The sequence below is a fragment of the Neopsephotus bourkii genome, unplaced genomic scaffold, assembly GCF_033783945.1.
Source record: "Neopsephotus bourkii isolate Nb327-2 ecotype Australia unplaced genomic scaffold, CSIRO-AGI_Nbou_v1 NB_673, whole genome shotgun sequence".
Lineage (NCBI taxonomy): Eukaryota > Metazoa > Chordata > Aves > Psittaciformes > Psittacidae > Neopsephotus > Neopsephotus bourkii.
The window spans coordinates 432,018-454,353 of record NW_026901172.1 but is presented as its reverse complement, the minus strand read 5'-3'; the positions used below and the strand labels follow the sequence as shown (position 1 = coordinate 454,353).

Below are 22,336 nucleotides of genomic sequence, written 5' to 3'. Positions count from 1 at the left end.
TTGTGGTGACGAACTGAGAAGATGGGAGAGAAACCTTTTCTTGGCTGATGTCACGTTTTCTAAGGAAAGTCTTCGGCTCAAAGATGGGCTACTCTGTGTGGTTGGTTAGCTTCGTTTATTTAATAAAGCAGTGCATTGCTTATAGTAGTAGAAGCCTTTTGTGAGCTTCAGGGTCTTGAGACTGTGTTTTGTCTTTCCAAACTCTTTTGCATACTGCTTTGACACAAAAAGGCGTGAAAATCACAACTGGACCTCCTGTTTTAGTTTCCTGTCCTGCTGTGCTGAAGTCTTGTTTGAAAGGTAGTCCCTTCTGCCAGACTCTCATCACATATTGCTAAAGTAACTTTTGCCGGAGTAGGTGCTGAAAGAGTGCAGCTTGCAAGCTGAATTCAAGAAAGCACCGCAATATGGTTGTGGTACACCTGTGTTGCCTCTTTTTCCTGGATGTTATTACACACATGCCTAAAAATGTAAATTACTGTTACAGAGCCAAGCACATCAGTAAAGAAGTGCTAAATTTAACATCCTCCAGATGGAAGAGAACTGAATGCAGAGTTGTGGATGCAGTCACGTAGTAGCTTTCCTTTCCACATAAAGTCTTAGTACAAAAGAATGGATCTGTGCTGGAGGATCAAAATCAGGACTGCATGAAGTCAGTGTCTGTAGGAAACTTTGCTGCTTAGTGAGCAAAGGAGGAGGAGGAGGAGGAAGGGGCGATCGCATGCCTCAGGGCAGCAGGGCTAAGCCTTGGAGATTGGACTGTACGTATCATTGCTTTTGCTACGTGGCATGCAAGATGCCAGCTCCAGTAGATGCACATTGCTTTGATAAAGTTATAAGGTACTAAAAAGAGAATTCATACTGGAAAATATCAGGCAACTCTAACAACACATCATATTGCCAAACATCATTATAATTAAGCCAAAATATCTTGTGAGTATCCAAACCAGCAAAATCTCTACAAAAAGTGACCTAAAAAACTAACAAAATTATTCATTTTTAATCAAATTTTATTATGTTTTGGGCTACTGTAATATGCATTTCTTTGCATGGATTACCTGAGTTAATGAATTAAATAGCATTACTTGCAGCTAGTATCTAGCCACATGTAGCTCCTGTATACTTATGAACTGGAAGTATAAAGTCTTGTCTGCGACTATGCTTGAATGTAGATCAAGAAAATGCTTTTAAGTGTGGTTTTAGACAATAAACCAAACTTTTCTTTGCTGATCTGCTACCGTGTCAATAGTTTTATGGTTTTTTTTTCCTTTTTATTTTTTTAATTGACTTTATTGCTAGGCCCCATTCTGTGATTATTCTTGATGGAATAATCACGAATCTGCCCTTCTTGCTGTGTGTTTGGAGAAAAAATACATCTGAAGATGAAATTCAATATCCATGTTTTCCAGACGCTCCCCCCCATCTTTGCTCTTATTAAAGTATATGATGTATATTGGGCTGTTTAAAAATCTAAGTAGGATGAAGAATCCACTGCAGATGATGCTGTGGAAAGGCTTTGCAGGAGAAGGGCAATCAACTAGGGATAATTAGAGTTACTATTTAAATATGCAGAAATTGAAAAGCTTATCTGGAAAAGCAGAGTGAAGTTATAACAGCGTAAGACTAATGTAAGAATGATTTGCAAGCAATAAAATCACATCTCCCTGACTTTGTAAGTACAAAATAATAAGCGGTATTTAATAATGGAGACTGTAATAGTCTGGGTTATAAACCCAGTGGTATGTGATTTTAGCATTAGATCTTACCTGAAGGGGGATAGATTGGTTTAACACTGATAGAGTTGAGCTATGTGAGGATTACAGGTATTTGGAATGTATGTGCAGTGAGGGACGAGAGTAATTGCTCAAGATAATCTCCTTGCAGTTAACTCAGAATAATGATGTGAAGTTGGCAGAATGGCAATTCTTGGGTTTTACTTCTTCCTCCAAATCAGTCTGAATGTATGAATGCCTCTGAAGGAAGCAGATGTGACTCTTACTGCTGGCGTGATTTAGAAAGGCTTGATGAAGAACAGAAGAATGTGCTGTTAAGAACAAATCCTCCTTGGCAGAGAAATGGGTAGGATGGTCTTCAAGTTCTTAATAATATCTGGTATTTGTAACTCTGTCATTATTTTCATTAATTAACTAGAGCGGGTAACACAAACATCACACTTGTTCCGATACTAATATTATTGCTACTTGCTGTTTAGTCTGTGGAACTGAAAAAAACCCAAAACAATCCAGAATGTTCAAGTGACACATAGGCAATAACATCACTGAGCACATATTTATCCAAATGGCTTTAATTGGGCGTCATCTACTGTCTCACCATATTGTACTGAGAGCCTGTATGGTTTCACAAGCTGGGCAGGGCCAAACCCTGCCTAATGCTGAGCATGGAGAGGAAGCTTATAAGGAGCTGCTGGAAATGCTGTAATTCAGAAGCTGGTGTCTTCCCTGGGGTTTAGCTACAGGGCATGTGGCTGCCAAGGGTGCCCTGCTCAAAGGAGAACAGAGTCAAGGGTCTGACCACTTGCAGTCCTTTGAGTTCCTGTGGCACTTTCACAAGGGTGCTTAACCCAAGGGTCCTGGCTACCTTCCAAGTAGAGTAATTAAGTTCTGCATTCCTAAATTCCCTCTTGCTTTAATTAGATTAGGAATTCTTCACCTTTTGGCATTAAATGCGGCTGGCTGAACAACTGCTTTAAATGATAGCAGAGTCTTTATTTCAGATTAGGTTATGTTATCCCTGATTATGCTGTACATTGTTTTAAGTGTACTGGGTGTTTCAGGAGTGTACAAAGTAGATCAACATTTTACTCGTATTTTTAATTGATTTTCTTTTGCTGTACTGAAGTACACTCAATTGATGGTTATTCCTGATTGCTCTCAACTTACAGACCTTGTTAAGACTGTAGAATCATAGAATGGTTTAGGTTGGAAGGGACCTTAAAGCTCATCCAGTTCAGGGGCACGGACACCTTCCACAACCTGCTCTAGGTTGTTCCAACCCCTTTGTTCAACGTGGCCTTGAACACTGCCAGGGATGGGGCAGCCACAGCTTCTCTGGGCACCCTGTGCCAGCGCCTCAGCACCCTCACAGGGATGAATGTTTCTAATATCTCATCTAAATCTACCTTCTAATCAAAGAGAGCTTATAAAAATACTTTAGATCTCCTCTGCACCCAGGAAGCCTTCTGTCTGCTTGTGTGTGCGGCTTTAATCTCATTTGTGTAGTCAGTGAAATCTAGGGCATCACTGAAGTTTAGTCTTCACCATGCATTCAGATGTTCACCTGATCACTGAGATTGCTTTGTGCTTTGGAAAAACAAACTTGTAAACAAGGGAATCTGTGCTACATCCCTTCTAAAATATGGCTCCGTTTCTAGTGTGCCAGTAACTTCTGTTTGGGTACTGGAGCCTAAATAATTGATTTTCCAGTGTGTGTTGTTGCACAGCATTTTAAAACCCAGGCTTCATTGTCAGTGAGTTCTGGGATTCTGCAGACATTTTAATTGATGAATGGGGTTATCCAAAAGACATATAAAGTAATGAGAGTGAGTACATGGTTTAAATCTTAGAAGTTCATTTTTGGGTAGCACAAATCTGTGCTATGGGTAAAACTCAGATTAGCTCACTTAACGGTTCACCTGGCTCTAATGACACCTAAATTTAGAACTTGCAAGCATCACTGGTCTATAATCAGAATATGGTTTGCCCTGCATAAAATGGAATTATATTAGTCAATTCGCATTAGCCAAGTCTGAATTCTGCGTCTGGTTGGATTTAGTTGCTCTGTGCTGATGACAGCTCCATTTGGCTTTTTGTTTGACCTGGATATGTGCATCTTTCTTAGTGCTGTCAATCTTCCCTTATGCTGCTCAGTGTACTCCTGTTACTGAAAATCCAAGATCTGTAGCCCTTTATTATATTATAGTGTGCATTTCGTGTACCTGTAACATTTACCTTTGGGCATTAGGTCTTTTTTCCCTCAAAAATAACTTGGTACAGGATTTTGTGGGAGTTTCTTATTCTAACATCTCTGAAAGCTCTTGAAATAAGAAAGGGGGGGAAGACACACAATGACATCTTTGTGGGAAAGTCTTGAAAAAGAAAGAAAAGTAGTAATTTTGAACACATCTGCTTTTTCAGTTATTTAAATAAGGAGTATATTTCTTGTAAGCAATTACACAGAAGTCTTAAAAAAGCAGGATTTCACCTGTGTTATGGGCTACAAATGCACTTTTCTGTAACATTCTGTCCCCTTTCTCTGCACTGATTGTAAAGGACTGCTCTAAACTGACATAAAGCCTTTCCGTTGTGGACTTGATTTTGTTGGTATGCAAAGAGGGAGGGTAAAAGCAGCATCCCGTCTTTCATCCTTCTGGATGAGGATTAATCATGATCACAGCTGCAGAATAATGCAGATCTTAGCTGCTGGGCTTGAAGAGGGGGAAGGGTCAGGGTGTTGGGAGGGGGAAGGACATGGGCTGTCTTTACATCCACATGCCCCTTTACCCTCGGAGGCACCACGTTTAACAGAGGAGTTGCAAGAAGCAGACTCTCGGAGACTTGTTTTCCTTCCATTGACTTAGCAGACCCCCTTGTATTTCAGTTTATGCCTGCTGTCTGCCAGAAGCATTCCTTGACTCCATGTGCACTGTCTTTTATGACAGGATCCAGCACAGCACTGTCTTCACTATGTGAGAGCAGTTCATCTTAAATAAAGGCACAGATTTGCTGCTGCCCCACTTTACCGTCCCCCCCCCCCCCCAGTAATTAATTTGTCATGCATCATATGCTTTTTCCTTTAATCATAAGGAATGCATTCAATTTACCAGTAAGACACCCACAGTTTTTTTGCATGGCATACTTGTTTCCTTGATGATGCATTAAGCAATGGATGCTGAAATGCTGCTGGCTCAAAGGTATACAGATTTAGACCAGTGACTTTTACTCTGTCTCTGCAGATAGCCCTTAAATGCCTTGCAGGTCAGCTGTTTTTGAAATGGATAGAAGTGTGCTCATTCCTTCAAGGTAAATCAGAAGGATTATGACATCTAGGAAGAAGAAACCGCCAGACAGCTCATGAGCAATATAACTAGGACTGACCCAGTAGCATCTCTAAAGCTTCCAATAAAATTGCCTGAGGAGTCTGCCAAGAAGCCAGATGCTGCTGCTGGAAAAATACCTTCTGTAGCTTGGCATTTGTCCTGTAATTGCTTCCAAGAGAGAATAAACCGTAGCATGACAGTGGAAGGTGAATGGGTCCTCACTGCATGCTACTTGGGTGATTTTAAAAATGTTTAGAGGATAGGCATGGTTTTGGGATGCATTACCCCTCGTGCAGGTCTGTATACTTGTGTAACTACTTCAGAGCTCTCTATCTGAATGCTCAAGAGTGCCTTTAGGCATCTTTCCTGACATTTTAGCTCTGCAGTGTCTTGATTTTTGCTATAAGTAATTCCTTTTACAGGGTCCCTAACCTGTTCACTTAGACTTTGATTTTGTACGCGCGTGATACGGTCATGTAGACGTCTCCAGTTGCATGATTATAGCGCAGTGGAGAATGGCGTGTTTCCCTGTATGGGTGATTCTCTGGACGGAATCACTATACAGAAACGAACACCTGGCCCACGTACTTTCAAGGGTTGGAGTTTCCCCCTTTTGTACATTTTCCAGCTGTGGGAAAAGTGCCATCTTTGATTATTTAGCAACACTGCTGAATCTTACACACGAATGGAAAATGCACAGAGCCTGACTTCTTATGGGAGGTGCTTCTTCCCTTATAAAGTGGTTAATATTCTTACTGATACAAAGCAGAGGCAGTCTGTAACATAATCAGACACAAGGCACTGCGTTTGCAAATGAGATGACATCAGTGAATTCAAGAGAATTATGTCTGGTTTGAAATCTCTCCAGTAAAATCTAGCAGCCATCCCCACATGGTTGTGTTTGGTATTGTTCAGAAGTCTGCCTGCTGTTCCTCTTTGCAGTCGTGTGGAATTACCTTCGTGACTGGCATTGCTGGCCTGAAGACTGGAGTGTTAAAATGGAATTGTCCAAAGTATTTCTGTAGCTAAAAGTCATTTATTATTTTAAAAGAGAGGTTATTTGTCGGCTGTGGAACAACAGTGTAAAAATCTTTTTTTTCTTGAGTGTGTGAATTCATACTTACAGTCCCATACAGCTTCTTGCTTTTTCCCCTTTGCTCTGCTAGACAATGAACTTTGGTACAAGCCTGGTGGTTGGGTTTGATGTAATAAATCAAAAGTCCGTTTACAGCGAGGTGAAGTCCTCTGATTAGTTTTCCTAATGCTTAACTGTCAGGGCACATGGGCTGAGTGCTGAAAAATAGCAGTGAATAAAGATCCTGGCAGAGGGGGTTGTTGTTGTCGTTCTTGACATTAGGGAAGTTTGCTTTGCTTTGCCAGAACGTCAGGAAGCATTGGGAAAATCGAAGGGCAGGATGTACGAGTGAACTCCTGTGACTGAGCAAACCTCAAGGAGACCTGGAAAAGTTGGTGCAAAATTCATACCCATTAAGAAGGGCAGTGTAAAGCATCACTTCAAGATCGACTTCAGATTAGGAAGTACAGCTTAAGTTGGATCTTGTGTAGATTTCGTGCTGTATTATATTTAAATTGAATGAGAGGGTAAGTCTCACTTGCAGTATTAAGAAAGTCATCTTGAATTAAAAGGAGAAAAGAGCTGAATTGAGATATTTCTGTAGAGGACAGGAGATGAGTCAGTTGCCTTCAACTTATGTGCCACTTAAAAACATGCTGAGCTGTCTGGGATGTGAGACATTTATTTCTGTAACCTTTTCTTCCAATTAGAAGGCACAAATCCTGATTGTGGGGAATTTGCATTTAAATACAAAACGTGGTGTCACTGACATTGCTTTTACCTTCTCCCTGGTGATGCTCCTGACTGCATACTTCTCCCTTTCCTTCAGTGTGATGATTGCACCACTGCGCTTTAGTAATCATTTAACAGCTCTAATTACAGAATACTGTGATCCCAACTGTGTACTTTGTCCTTTTTCCCTTCTTAGTCTTCACTCTGTTTCTTTGGTGGCAAGAGGATCGCAAAAGGGCTCTTCTGCTTTGCAAATATAAATTCCAAAGACCCTGCTTTGGTAACGTACAGATTTGCATTTTCTTGTTGCTTTAGAGTTAATGACATTGAATTTCAGGCATATAGGGGTTGGTTGGTCTGATGTTGTTTACATCAGTCACGCCAGCATAACTTCACTGACACTAATGCAGATACACCAGCATAAAATTGGTGTAACTCCAACTCCATTAAAATCAATGGAGTTACGCCAATATAAGTCAAATGTAGCGCTATTGATTTTGTGCTGGTGTGGCTTTATTGACTTTAATGGAGGTAAGGCACTTTTCTACCAGTGGAACTTAGATCACAGGCAGGCTGTGCCTGGGCAGTATTTGTAGCAGTCTGTGAGTTTTGTTTCTTGTTTGTTCTTGCAAAGCATTATCAGAAATTCCTTTTCTGCTTCAGGGTTGGCAACGTAGTAATCTGGGTATAGTAAAGTCTTGGTGTAACGCAATTCATATAGGAAAAGCATTTAGGTAATTCAGTTTCACTGTGAGCACTGGGAATTTCTAGTCCAATCTGAACAGTTTACTATGTTATCTGGTAACATAGCAGCCTCTCAGTCTTGGAGGAATGATGTGAAGTTCCATTCAGTGGCAGTGCTGTTGTTTTAATACAGTGCCCTGCAGAAGCTTACAAATATCACTTTCATTTGAGTTTTGCATCTCGGAGCGGACAAATACGCTTAAAGGAACAATGTGTGTTGTATTTATTCTCTCAGCACACAGGGGGTTTGTTGCTCGTTTTCAGCTCCTTGGGCTGGAGTTGCATTCCCTGCTACACAGGGATGTTGCATGATGATGCTCCAATGTACATACCTGGCTGAAAGAAGAGGTAGGTGTTGACAAAACCAGTGGAAGGGGTGTTAAATGTTATTTCATAGAGTTGAAGTAGGAAATAGTCCAGTAGGAAATCAGACTGAGACTAACTGGAGGGACAGCAGCAGCACTGGAATTTCGCAGCACTAACTCTAGTCAGCAGTAGAGCGGAGCAGGGAGAGCAGTGAGTTCTGGGTTCCCAGTGCTTTGGGGGTTGTGTTTTTTTTGTGTTTTTTGGGGGGTTTTGGGGGGTTTTTGTGTGTGTGTGTGTGTGTGTTTTAAATGATTTATTTTTACTTTATTTTTTTATGCTGAGATAATACAAAGATTCTTAAGGAGATGAATTTCAGGCTAAAGGCATTGAAGGAAAGCCATTGGTCTTTAGTGACTGGCTCTAATCTGGCAGTTCTTAAAGGCTTTTGAAGACCCTTCCTCAGAACTGACGTAATTTTTTTACCTTTCTTCTTACAAGGGCATGTAGTGATAGGACAAGGGGGAATGGCTTTAAACCAAAAAGGGAGAGATTTAGATTAGATACTAAGAAGTGCTTCCCTGTGAGGCTGCTGAGGCGCTGGCACAGGGTGCCCAGAGAAGCTGTGGCTGCTCCATCCCTGGCAGTGTTCAAGGCCAGGTTGGACACAGGGGCTTGGAGCAAGCTGCTCTAGTGGAAGGTGTCCCTGCCTATGGCAGGGGGTTGAAGCTGGATGAGCTTTAAGGTCCCTTCCAACCGAACCTATCCTGTGATTCTATGGTCATCTAGTTTTCCCCGAATGCAAGATGCCGTACTTCTGAATATTTCAAAAAGTCTGTTAAAGCAAGGTCGGTGTCTTCTGTTTTGCCTTTGTTCCCAGAGTTCTCTCCCCTAGAATGTAAAATAGAAACTGTGACATTAATACGAAATATTAGCAATTCCCCATTAAAAATATTGATGAAATCAATTAATTCCTATAAAAAGCACCTTTTTAAGCCAGTCAGCATTTTCTATGAGTAGGAAATTCAGAGCACTTCTGGTGAATAATTGGTGAGGTGGAGGGTAGTATTCACAACTGTATGGAGTGATGTCCAGGAGGAATTGTAGTAATTATTCCTCCTGTCATTGTAATTCTAATAAACATCTTACTTTGGAAATATTTTATAGGTCAATTTTTTGCCAAGATGCTCTTGTAGTGGTAAATCAGCTTCAGCGATGCTGTTTACACCATGTGAGGAACTGGGTAGAATGCCTGAAACATGCCCTAGAGAGAGAATAATGAAGCGTATTGTAAACCACAATAAATTTAATAAAACACGTTGTTTGCCTCAGTTATTTGTAGGGATTTTTTTTTAAAGAGCTCCTTTTTCAGGAGATATTGGAAGTATTTTATACATACTATACACAAAAAGAAATTTAATGTTATGGTTCAAGTACAAAGTAGTTTTCTGGTGTCGGAAGAATTTAAAAGGGTTAATTGGGAAGCATCATTCTGCTGTCTCATTACAGATATAGTACAAGCAGCATACTGAAGCACATATGGCTCCTCCCTTAATATATAGAAAATCAGAGGTGGAAGGGAGTACTTGTTCATTCGAGCGCAAACAAAACTGAGCATGGAATATGGAGGCAGTTGCAAGTCTTTGTAAGGTGCATAGCTCAGGGAGGGGGCAGAAGTAGGGTGTTGGGTCTCAGAGGGGTGTTTGTTATTTGCAAAGGGGAATTTCAGGAGTTTTACAGGCCGCTTGGCTGCTGAGGGGATGAATTGTTGTGTGGGATCTCAGTTTGTGCACATGAACAGTAAGCTTCTTGTCACCATTGCAGGCTACAGAGACACCAGTAAAGAAATCGTAGGAAAAAGCAGTGATTGAGATGTGATGCTCTAAGAGAGATTCCCTTGACTTTGTCACTAGAAGCAGTATATTATGCTGTTCTGTGGGCAGATGACAAAATTAGAGAAGAGGGACTGGGCACATGCAGCAGGCTTAACAGAGGTTATTTTCTTTTGCAGGCCAGACAGAGTTTTAATGCATGAGTTGGCTTAGATTTTGCTGCTAACCACATTGTTACAGAATTTGCTTTAATGAGGTATATACAGAGACTGCTTCCCCTGTTTACTTTTCTTTTCATCCTCATTTTCCCTTCTGTGTCAATATCTGAAGTGCTCTTTTTTACCTAATTTTCCTAGTTCTTACTTACAGGCTTTATTAACTGAGATATATAAGTGGCTTTTAGAGCAGCCCTTGGGTTTCAGTTTGGAATTAGTGTAGTTCCTTGTGTAAAAGATGAATACTCTGATACCAAGTAGGATGTGCACAAGACCTGATCCTTAGGGAAATGAGCTGATGAGTACAAAACAGTGTGAACAGTTCCAGAGGGTTTCATGACCTTTTCTCTCTGAAGGGTGTAAGGGCACTGAAGGGTTTTTGCACTGTCTGTCCTTGTGCGGTCCCATCAAAGTTCTCTGGGTTAGATGAGAAGTTGATGAGTAACATTTTTCTCCCTGCCTGGAAGTCCTTCATGCTTCAACTGTTTTCCATTCTTCAGGATCACAGCCCTTTTAAAATAGTTTTGTCACATTTTGCCCTTTTAATATGTTTGGGTTTTAACACTTGCAAAGTCATAGGCATCAACGTTCTCTTACAGATGATTATACTGGGTCCTTTGGAGGAAAGGAAATGAATTGCACATCATCAGAGGTATAAAAGCAAGAGCTAAGGATGGCAGCATAGGTTTTATTTTGTCAAGCCAGCATTTGGGAGGTACAATCCTCTTGTCAAATCCCACTTTGGGACTGTGGAGAACTTAAATTCCTAGGGAATGCCAGGGCTTAGTTACAAATCCTTCCTAAGACTGCTTTCCCTTTACATAAGCAGATGGAAATTGGTTTCAGGGGAGGGAACTTCTGAAGTTTTGAAGCCCAGAAGAAAATTAATAAATTCATGTATTTTAAACCCAGAGGGGAAGGATTGCAATTGGGTCTGACCTCCTTCAGAACTCGGGCCAGGGGAAGTCGCCTAATAACCCCTTCATGAGCTTGCTCAAGCGTGCTTGAAAAGACAAATGATTTGACAGAAGTTGTTGTTTTGTAGATGCAGGGGGGGGAGGTAAATGGAGCATGCGAGTAATTTCCCTGCACATAAAAGGTCCAACCTGTGTTAATCCCAGCTGTAAAGTGAATTTACAGAAGTACTTCTTCACTAAGGCTTTAGGTTTTCTGGCAGTGTAGGAGTAATGCAGAATGCAGGCTTAAAGCTTCCCTTGGAATTAAAAGCTGGTTAATTCCCAAATGCGCTGATTGTGTGTTCCTGCTGTAGTCACTTAATAAGGGGGCAGAAAATGTCAGTATTTTGTTAAAATGAAGAGCTCTGAATCCTCTTTAGGAAAAGCTGAGGCATGCATATAACATTGTGGCTGGGCAGTAATAAGGCACACAGGAAGATCTTTCAAAAGGATATGTGTAAGATGATGGATTCTTTTTTAAATGCAGCTAGCAAAATTCTGCCTTTAGAGCTGGGAGAGAAACGTGGCAGAGCTGATCAAAGAAAATAGCATCTCATTGATAAAACACATGCTGCAGTACTTCCCACAGTTGGAAGGCGATAGTAGTTAACAACGGTGACCTAGATTGGAGGAGACAATAAAAGCTGTTGCGGTGATGAGCAGATTGACTGCCATCCTCATCTGGGTAATAAACGGCTGAAATATGGATGGCATAGGAAAGTTTACTAATGTAGCTTGCAGAAAGACCCGTGCTTTTGGAGGAATTGTCTCTGTAACAGATTCAGTTTGAACTGCAGCTTGCATCTGACAGATGTTTATGTGCTCCTTTACAAAGATGCCTATTACTTTATTCAAGGATCTGTGAGCCTTCGGAAGTATGACCTGATTAAGTTTTAAAGTAAATCAATATGTGAACCTGTCCAAAACCAGACGCACATTTTGTTGATAAATATTACTCAGTGGGATAACCTCGAGGGGATACAGCTTTTCTGGAGAGTTTCAAGTGAGATAGTGGTCATATGTTGTTTAAAATACTCATTGCCATTCAGATGCTACTGTTTCAGGTACCCTGTTGAAAGTAGCTGTCAATAGGAGATTACATTATTGATGCTTTGTATGTACAATTCTAAGACATTAAAACTTACTTACCTCTTGCCCTTGTGGGTATTTTGTGTTTGTTCTTTGTTTTGGTTTTAAAAATGGATCTATTATAAATGTATTCCTTTTGTTAGGTGGGTCGTGTTAGTGCTTTTCGTAAAGTTCTGCAGTTCATAGAATCATAGAATAGTTAGGGTTGGAAAGGACCTTAAGATCATCCAGTTCCAACCCCCCTGCCATGGGCAGGGACACCTCACAGTAAACTATGTCACCCAAGGCTTCGTCCAACCTGGCCTTGAACACTGCCAGGGATGGAGTATTCACAGCCTCCCTGGGCAACCCATTCCAGTGCCTCATCACCCTAACAGGGAAGAATTTCCTCCTTATATCCAATCTAAACTTCCCCTGTTTAAGCTTGAACCCGTTACCCCTTGTCCTATCACTACAGTCCCTAATGAAGACTCCCTCCCCAGTTAAGCTTTAGGTTAATACAAATCCAAATTCTAGAGGAGTACACTGTCAATCCAGCTGTAACTCGAGAGATGCTTTAGGTAAGTGCCACTGAGCTGTAAAGACCAATGCATCCCTCCTGTGCTGTGAAACTAAATATTATTAAATCTGGTTGTGTGCAGGGGGAGGGTAAGGGAATGGGGGTTGCAAGGGACATCTGTTCTCTGCAGCGCTTTCCTCCCGCTTGCTGGGGGGGATTTCAAGCGTAAGCAAAGAGCAGCTCCATCAACAGTGGGGTGAGGTGGTTCCCTCACAGCACAGTGAGTGTGTGGATCCTTGCCTAGGCATGGTGATCACTGCATAGCATTGTTCTACCCTGACAGTGCTTGGGGGGAGAGAAATCTCCCTGTCTGTGGACCTGACCTAAGAGTGCTTCAGATCCTGAAAGCTTGTCTTGGGGCTGATACCTTATTTTTTGGATCTCTTTGATCAGCCTTCATTTGCTTTCTCCTTTTCTACTGTTTTCTTGACTAATAATGATAATGAAAATGCTTTGCGTTCATTCATGTGTTCTAAAACGTGCATTTAGAAAGCACTGCAACTTCAGGTTTGTAAGTTGCCTTTTTTTCCCCACTTTTTTCCATTATGGCACTTTTTTCAGATACCATATAGGAGGAACAGGGAATTCTGTATTTCAAATTCAGTTCAGCAGAGTTTGAAAAGCTACCTTTGAATATTCTATAATACACATACAAATTGGAAAAGCTTATTAAAGAAAGCCCCTGACACACTTCAGCAATATTAAATCACTTCTGACGGTGCATGGCAGTGTAATGTTACCGAAGCATTTTAAAGTGTTAAAAGAGCCTGGATTGGAAAAGTAGTAGTGGCTTCACAGCCCTTGCTGTGAGAAGTGATTTAAACTGTCAGAATTATTTCAATGTTTGCAGTTTATTACTTTCTTAAATGACAAAGAAGGGACATTAGTAAATAACTGTAACTGTAGTTAATCTCTGCCAGCTAACCAGCTGATATGCTGGGTTAATATCTATATCAAGTTGTTAGTTAATAACTGGGCAGCTGTTCAGACAGGCCAGATGGACTTCACTGTAATTGTGCTAATAATGAGAACTATTGCACAAAGAGAAAGGACAATAAGAAGATGCATTTAGTGAGGGAACATCATGACAAATGGCTTTGGGACAGTGTGGTCCTCTGCCCTCAACAGACTGGCTGAAGTAGGTGGCTCATCCTTCAAAGGAAGAAGGACCAGCAGTAAGAATGGGAGTCATGGTTTATTCTTTGGTTTGTTGGTTGTTCTTTGTGTATTCTTTGCCTCCACAGCCCATGTATCCCCAGTCCTAATTGCAGCTTTACAGCCTACGTCCCTCACACTGCTGCAGCACGTTTATACAGTGACTGTTGTGGGTTCACAGCCAGTACATTATCTATCCCCCAACAAAACCACTTTATGTAAAGCTGTAGTTTGCTCCCTAAATGTTATCTTTTTTTTTGCCTCCTATCTTATTTGTATTTTGTAGGCTTAATTAACTGTATTTTCAGAGTCCTTTGCAAGAAAAATTGCTAGATGGGTGTTAAGAATTACAGCTTTGTTTATATGGAGGCAGATTTCTTTATACTGAAATCATTATCATAAGCAAGAGGAGTGGCAAAGTGCGATGCTCTCAGTATGAGTAATGAATACATTTTTTATTTGTCTTTGTTCAAGTAGGACAGTGAAAGCATTAAAAGAGCATTTGAGGAGTAAAAATCTGAATTTATCATCAGGCAATATATTTTTTTCCCTTGGAATTGTTGCAGTTAAGCATTGAGTGTTTGCATAGTTGTTTGCTGTTGGTGACATTTCCAGCTACTTCCTGGATTGTAGTCTTTGTCCTCCAGCTGCTGGTCCAGAAATACTGGTCCAGAAATACAGGTTTTCTGTATGCCGTGTTGTGTCTGTAGCCTGTGAGGACAGCTCAGATATGCTCAAACATCTCAAACAGGATGAGATGACTGTGTTTAAGCATCTAAAATTGTTGCCCATTGGCTCTGTAGTTAGAAGACTTCATAGGTTTCTTCCTCAATAAGCTTGCAATGGTTTGCTTTGGTTTTTGTTATGTTTTAATCTCAGAAAATGATTGTTATTTTTTGTTTCCTTCTTTCACAGCACTTGAAAGGAGTGACTGAGATGAACTGTTTGGGTTTATAGTATCTGAAAGGCTAAATCGTTCTCTTGGAGAGACATTCTAAATGAGCCTGACCGAGATCCTGGATCTGTGTGAAGAGGACTAAGGATATAGGATGTCAACTGAGACAGAACTTCAAGTGGCTGTTAAAACCAGCACAAAGAAAGACTCCAAAAAGAAAGGTAGTGACTCATTTCCCTTTATTGGTAATTATTTTGTACTTTATGTGAGCTCCTATATCAGCCACTTTTTATGCATCTGATTCCTCTGTTATCTGAGTGCTCAGTGAAAGCAGATTTTGTTAAGCCAAGGGGAAGTCTGGTATGGGAACATGGGATTTGATTCTCTGACATTAAAAATACATCATATTGAAATACATTTAAAATGGAAGAAAAAACTTGTTACAATTCATTATTTTTTTTTTACTTTTTGTGTATAATTCTTTCACAAATGGAAAATACAATTTTCAAATTACTTTGGGCAGAAGAGAGCATATTTCTTCTCTGTTGGTTTGGTTCTACTTTGTTTTGAGTTGACCAGAGATTAAATGCACTTTGTGTTACTGGGGGTTGAATCTTACTGACACTTTGTGAAGTTAGAGAACTAGTGGCAATCTATAGAGAGATTAGTTGTAATCTGGTAAAGGAAATGGGGAGAAAAACTAAAGGAGAAGCTGTGAATAAATGCATGGTTGGATACATTCATATTTCTATTTAGAGTTCTGTGTTAGATTGTAGGGCAATTCTTTGGACTGATCAGCATGAGAAATGAGATGTTATGGATTTGGCACTTATAAATAGGAGTACTGAGAGATTTTAGTAGGGAATTTTGTCCTGAGATTTTTATTCATATCTTTGTTGCTCATGGTTTTAATTACTGACGAAGCTGGGGGTAAAGTCCTTGACCTCCGGTGCTAATTCATGTTATTCTGTGTAACCCTCTTCAATTTTTGTTTTTAAACCTATACAGATAATGAAATTGAGGTTGAAAGTAAGTTTAATATGAATTGTGCAAGGAAGTAAGCCAAGAAGAGAAAGTCATACTTAATAGCTTTAATACACGAGGTGTCAACATCTGAACTTCCATGTTTCACCTTTTCAGTTTGTCACCCTGGTTTTTTTTATGAGTATGTAATTTAGCCAATTACTTCTGAGGATTTGTTATGCTTTTTTTTAATATCAACAAGAACTCAAACTCATCTTTGCTGATATATGTGTGTGTTACAAATTTTACTCATCTTACATAACTTGTTCCACTTCTGGGCAGCAATACCTTCTACTGCAGTGATCCAACCAAACAGTAAAGAAAGGCCTTTGGTTGGCTATAGCTTCTGTATCAGAAATATGTATGTTTGAGTTTTGAAAGAGATACAGAGCAATTAAAGAAATGTGTTTGTTGGGGAAGATGGTTTAGAAGGATGCCTACTCTAGGCGTGGACTATCCTAAATGATTCATTTAAGATAAAAAAGCTGTAGTTTGTAAAGGCACAAATAGGGGCGCTTTGATGTAAATGAGAATGTGATCTGAGAGAGATGTTCAAGGCAAATAAGGAAGGTGAAGATGGTTTAGTTGTATGATCAGTCAGTATTTAGGGGCAGGCAGGAAATTGGAAAATGCCAGTTCTTTGCTATACAGATAACATCTTTTTGATGTGTGTCTCCTATGTTATTTCTTCTGCTGGAGGGTGAAACTTTTGAAGACAGCAAACAACTGTTTTAGGAACTGGGTGTTTATGTTAATAAAATATTCAGCATCCAACTTGTAAAAGCATTTTCATAAATCATAAGAACTGAATGCTTCTCTGCACAAAATCTGATTCTATCCCCCAAATGGAAATTCTGAGAATTACCTTTACTGCTGAGCAGGAGTATAAAATATGTTCTATGGCAGCAATCATTGCTCCCTGCAGCATGTACAAGTATCTGAAGAACTGGAAGGGACAGTCTATAGTAGTAGCACATCTCCAGGATTAATCGTGTTCTGTACTGTATATGCAATTCTGCGTGCATCTTATTGCCATCTGGGGGCCTTGGGGTACCACGAATGCTTTATACAGCCAAGGTATATAATTCAGACAGTGTTTGCTATTCAAATCCCACATAATGGAAGTCAAAAGGAACTTGGTGTTCTCATTTGCTTGTCACTGATTGTATGTATTTGCCTGTATTTCCACAAATGAGCCCTCCTCTGTGTAGTGTGAGTGATGGACATGTGAAAAACAGGAAATTCTTTCTCTTCCTTTTTTGCCCGAGTTCATTAACTGCAAGCAGTGACGGGAAACAAGCACTAAAATGAGGTTTCTAATGTTATTAATCAATGAGTTTGATTGTGCAATGGATCTGAGTATTCCCAAGAAATTAGTCTTTGCTTTATAAACAGAAATTTCGGCTCCAGTGTATTTCCAGTGAATCAGGTTTTGCTCTACTTCTGCAAAAGCCATGCAATGCCATGAGCCATTTCTATTCAGAGCAGAGAGAGGAGTCTCTTCTGCTGTATTATGTACCTGCCATTCTGGTAGTTCTGGGGCAGCAAAGCAAGAGGGACATAGAGCTGTTGGAGCAAGTCCAGAGGAGGCCATAAAGATGCTGCGAGGGCTGGAGCAGCTCTGCTCTGGAGCCAGGCTGAGGGAGCTGGGCTGGGTCAGCCTGGAGAAGAGAAGGCTCCTGAAGGGGAGACCTTAGAACAACTCCAGTGCTTAAAGGGGCTGAAGGGAACCTGGAGAGGGGCTTTGGATAAGGACTTGTAGGGAAAAAGACATGGGGGAATGGCTTTAACCTGCCAGAGGGGAGATGAGCTGAGCTCTTAGGCAAAAGCTCTTCCCTGTGAGGGTGCTGAGGCGCTGGCACAGGGTGCCCAGGTAAGCTGTGGCTGCCCCATCCCTGGCAGTGTTCAAGGCCAGATTGGACACAGGGGCTTGGAGCAAGCTGCTCTAGTGGAAGATGTCCCTGGCCAGTGGCAGGGATTGGAAGTGGGTGAGCTTTAAAGTCCCTTCCAACACAAACCATCCTGGGATTCTGTGATTCTGTCATGTGCGGTTCACAGCACTGTGCTGAAAAGAGCATTAAGTTTAAGAACAAATTCTTGATGGAATGTCTGTCTCACAGATGTGTTCCATGCTGAAGATCTGGGGTGGCTGAAAGGGGACAAGGATTATTGTGAAGTTAGAGCATGGAGGAAAGCATTCTTTCATGGTCTCAGCCTAAGTCTTCTGTATAGTATCAGCTGACTTTTAAGTGCACTCTCTTTCTGTATAAGGCAGTAGTAAGGTAGTAATTTTTATTTGAGGTGTTGAAATAACACAAAGCTCAATTCCTAAGGTTAGGATATGTGTTTAAAGGTCTTTTACAGTTTCTTATAACTGCTTTTAGGCTCTGTTGCATAGAGTATGGATTTTAGGGTGACAGGGAAACAGTTTGATATCTGCTGCAGAGGGGACAAGTGACATTAATGCTCCTACAAAGTTACAGCTTTTAGTGCATATTTCTTTTATGTGTTGGGAACACTTAACCTCTTTCTGTAGTCATATGCAAAGCAGTTCTCATACAGGAGATTATTAAAGCATTTCTCTCATTAGTCAGGGTGTTTTTATATCCATAAGCTTTCTAGTTACCACTCTTTAGTCTCTCTCCATTGTCATCCCATTTGGTTTGTAAGACTGTATTCTGTTCCTACACTAGTCGATTATTGCTATCGTTAGGACAAGAACTTACAAAATCCTCTCAGAATCTGCAATTTAAGTGGAATTGCAGCTGCAAATCTCTGATGTACTATAGGTAAGCTCAATGTGAATATGATAATATCAAATTGCAACTTTGTGGGTTAACATTATCACCCTGCATAATCTTAAAAATAGGCTATTAAAAAAAAGCAAGTACCAATTTTGCCTTTTATTTAGTTAGGATTGATTTGAGGGATCCAGAATTTGATGGTCTCTAGAAGTACTACTTGTTCATGCTCCCAAGAGAGGGTAGGAGTTGAAAACAAAGACGAGACCCTCGCTTCCTCTCCAGATTGTCACTTTTTGGTCCATGTACTATGAAGACACCAACTGAGTACCCATGCTTCACCCTGACCACCACAGCCCCTTTCTGCAATTTATTCTATTTTATGAGCTTACAGTGCACTAGATGCTATTAGAGGAGATTATATTTCTACCATCCAGCTCCAGCCCTAATCTTCATGCCACTCTTGGCTGGTACCTGCTAGTAACAGGCTTGTAATTACCTTATTTGAAAACTTGCTGAAACTTTAAAAGGCATCCTGAAGAGGTTTCATGTTGCTGTCTAAAAGGAAATGATGCATAAATCTCAGGAGATTCAGCAAGCTCTATTCTAGGGCATTTTTAGGTCATTTTTTTGTGAGTTTGCCAAAAATCATGTGTTCTTTAAGAAGCATATAGAGAATGAATGAATCAAATAATGCTCTTAAACACTGATTTTAATTTGTTTATGTCAGCTTGTTCATTGAGTGTTGAACGAAAATTATGTGTTTGTACCATTCAGGATGGGAAATCAGAGTTTTTTATTGGCCAGAGTTGTTAGAAGCTTAACCTATGTTTGTCTTGTAATACGTGGGGGGAAAAGGCACTTTATAGGTCTGTATGGATTACTGAATCAAATTGAAAACATTTACTTGAGCCCATTGGAATTACACTTGATTTAGAAACCTCTTTAGGGGTAAATGTGTTGCATTGATGCTGGATCCACACCCATAACTGCCTTGGAAAATCCCTTCTTGCAAAATTAACTAAACCAAGTAACCTGAAATGGGAGGTCAGTAAAGAAGAGGGCTGGGTACCAAACTTGAATGCAGATCTGCATCATCTTAGAGGAAGCTGAGAGACTTTGCTAGGGATTTGGTTTCTTCCTGTTGCACTTAAATTCTGTAATTATTCTGTTTGAAGCTTCAGTGTTTTTGCTCCATCCTCTCTCATTGTACCCCCTATAGTCAGACTTTTGAGTCAATTTTCCAAATGACAGGGACTTTTAAAAATAGAACTGAGATACAAAGAGGAGCTCAGGCATGTTGACAATCGGCATAAACAATCTTTGATGCTAGGGATCCCCGGGGTGAAATTGCCTTACTTGGTAGTATTCCACTGCAGTGCCTGAAAACAGGTATCACAGTAGGCAGGCCGCCAAGCCCAGGGTTGCTGTAACTAGCTGGTAAGAGTGTGAAATTTAGAGAGGGTTTGATGTGCTGTGTCTCTACCTGTGCTGTTGTCTTCTCATAGCCATGAGTTGGGCACCTCGTTTTGACTGAATGAACATACAAGTTCTAAAGCTGTGCTTGAGGAGGGAAAGTGAGGGCAGACTCTGCTCAGGGGGCTGTTTAATACCAGGTAGGGAATCATACTGCTTGCACCAGCAGCACATGGTAATGCTTTCTTGGTGGTACAAGATTAAGTTTGATCCTCTTGGGATAAGAATGGCCAAAAGCTTAAGTGTCCCATTTTAACTGTCTTGACTACTAATTAAAAGGAGTGCAGTGGCTTCAGGGACTATTCACATATATCAGATCAGGCCTCTGGCAGAGTCACATCTATTTCCTGGGTCTTTTAAACTCTAATGAGAGACTGGAGTCTGTCTAACTATCTAAAGAAAAACCTTTGCATCCCCAGAAGCGAAACTCTAGTCCTACTAAGATCAAACAGGAGGTACCTAGTTAGTTTAAAAGCCTTTGGGGATAAGTAGCCTTTAAACAAGGTTCTTTTGTGTCATTTTCAGTTTTCATCATAGGTGCCTAATTCTACCCGAGTCTTGGTTTGGGTTTCTCAGCCCTCATTTGAATCTGGTCTTTGGGCTAGTCATTGCTAAATTTGAGAGCGGCACAGAGGTTTCTGCTTGATGTGAAAAAGTTACAATTCTGCTGATACATAGACATTTTGATGCAGGTTTTGCAGGTTCATTTCGAGATTGGAATTTCAGCTGAAATTAGTGCTATGAGCAACAGCAGTAAATTTTTTCATTATTAGTATTATTATTTACCTTCTTTAACATGACGATCAGCTAACAACAAAGCATCATCACTGTAATGAGGCATTTCAAGATCTCAGGTTCTCAGAGGTTCATTTATTTTCCTGATTACATAGCTAAGACTCATGGAATCCAGCAACGTTCAAATATGATCTGAAGAGTAATGAATGAGGGACACAATCGGGAGCTTATTTCATTGACGGGGAGTGGATTTGCTTTGTTTCCTTGTAGTGGTTATGAGCTTTTCAATAATTTATAGATCAAGTAACAGCAACATTAATTGATACACTAATTGTGTCCACACGCCTGCCTTTAACAAATCTCTTTTGTGAAGTGGTTGCTGACAATATTAATTGCACATCTTTTGAGTCTCGATGTAAGTTATGAATTCATTCCCAAGTTGAAAGAGGGTGGGAAAATCATTAATTTTGACGTTGTATGGCTATAATTAACAAGAGTTATCCAATAACCTATCATAAATTAGAGAGCTCATGAATTCTACTTTACCACATTCAACCAAGGTGGGGGGGGCGGGGGTCCATGGTTGTGTTAATGGAAGGATTCTTTGGGGGTGATGGATTTTGTCTCTTGTTGCAGTTAAAGCATTTACTGCTGTTTTTAATTGAGGGGTCTGCCTAAGTTAGGATTGGAGCTCTTGTTACTTTGCTGCTCTTCAGTAGGGGAATTGCTAATGTGGTGGATGTTAAGAATAACATTTCCTGAGAGTTTCTGTTATGTTATAATTTCTCAATATTTTAACAGTCGTCAAAGCATTTCAGTTGAAACTAGTAATTACGAGCTAAATGCAGTGCATGTTCCACAGAGGATTTGACTCATGTAACAATCATTAAGTACAGGTGGGTGTTACTGTGCTCCAAAGCTGGCTGTATGCTAGGAAATGTGTTGGTTAATGGTGGGTGAGGATCACCTATGCATCCCGTTCAGCACTTGCTAGCTCCATCAACTTACACTATTAAACTGATTCTGATTCAAGTATGGAGAAAGTGAAGGGTTGGGACTGGTAAGGAGGGAGAGCTTCCAAACAGGCAAATAGATTAATTTTCAGGGAAACTTTGATATCCGTTTGCACTCATTGAAAAGACTCCCAGCAAAATTTGTATTGAAACCTTTGTGAATGAACCTGTTTGTTTAGAGAGTTCAGGGAAGAATACTCTATCATGGAACAAGTGTAGCTGAGCAAGAGTGGGTGACCCGATTCATCCAGATTAGTAGCTAAAATGCCCCTAGAGGCTTGGATTAGTAGAAGTTTCCTAATGTGGCTCACATGGAAATGTTCTACAGGGACAAGTATGTTGATGATAATGTTTTTATATCATTCTTCATCCAAAGATATTTGCTTGCCTAATAATAGCAATGTAACAGTCAGCATTAATGCAATGTATACTTTTTCATATTGCTAGGGAACATTCCTCAAAGCTTGTATAATGAGTTGGGAATGCTCCATCCCTGTCAGTGTTCAAGGACAGGCTGAACGGAGTCTTGGGTGGCATGGTTTAGTGTGAGGTGTTCCTGACCATGGTGGGGGGGTTGGAACTGGATGATCTTACGGTCCTTTCCAACCTTAACTATTCTATGATTCTATGATTCTATAATCTTACATAACTTATGGAAAGCAGTGAGCTTTCATGACCTGTGTACATATGGGGTAAATATAAATTGATTTCAAAGGCGGTTAAATCTTTGCATCAAA

The 22,336-nt window shown here is 40.4% G+C and overlaps 1 protein-coding gene across 17 annotated transcripts in view; it reads left to right on the top strand.

The window, feature by feature from the left end:
• Window positions 1-22,336, top strand: part of DAB1 (DAB adaptor protein 1) — a 478,677-nt gene that overhangs the window by 339,601 nt on the left and 116,740 nt on the right. For 8 of the 17 annotated variants that reach the window (XM_061353373.1, XM_061353368.1, XM_061353370.1 and 5 more), the window contains one exon: window positions 14,632-14,832. The exons of 7 other annotated variants lie outside the window; for them this stretch is intronic. In XM_061353373.1, the coding sequence (XP_061209357.1) occupies window positions 14,766-14,832 (67 nt within the window). In that variant the 5' untranslated portion in view covers window positions 14,632-14,765. Of the gene's footprint in view, window positions 1-7,069; window positions 7,144-7,842; window positions 7,956-14,631; window positions 14,833-22,336 lie in introns of those variants that run through there. 2 more of the 17 variants (XM_061353372.1, XM_061353371.1) reach the window with 2 other exon arrangements.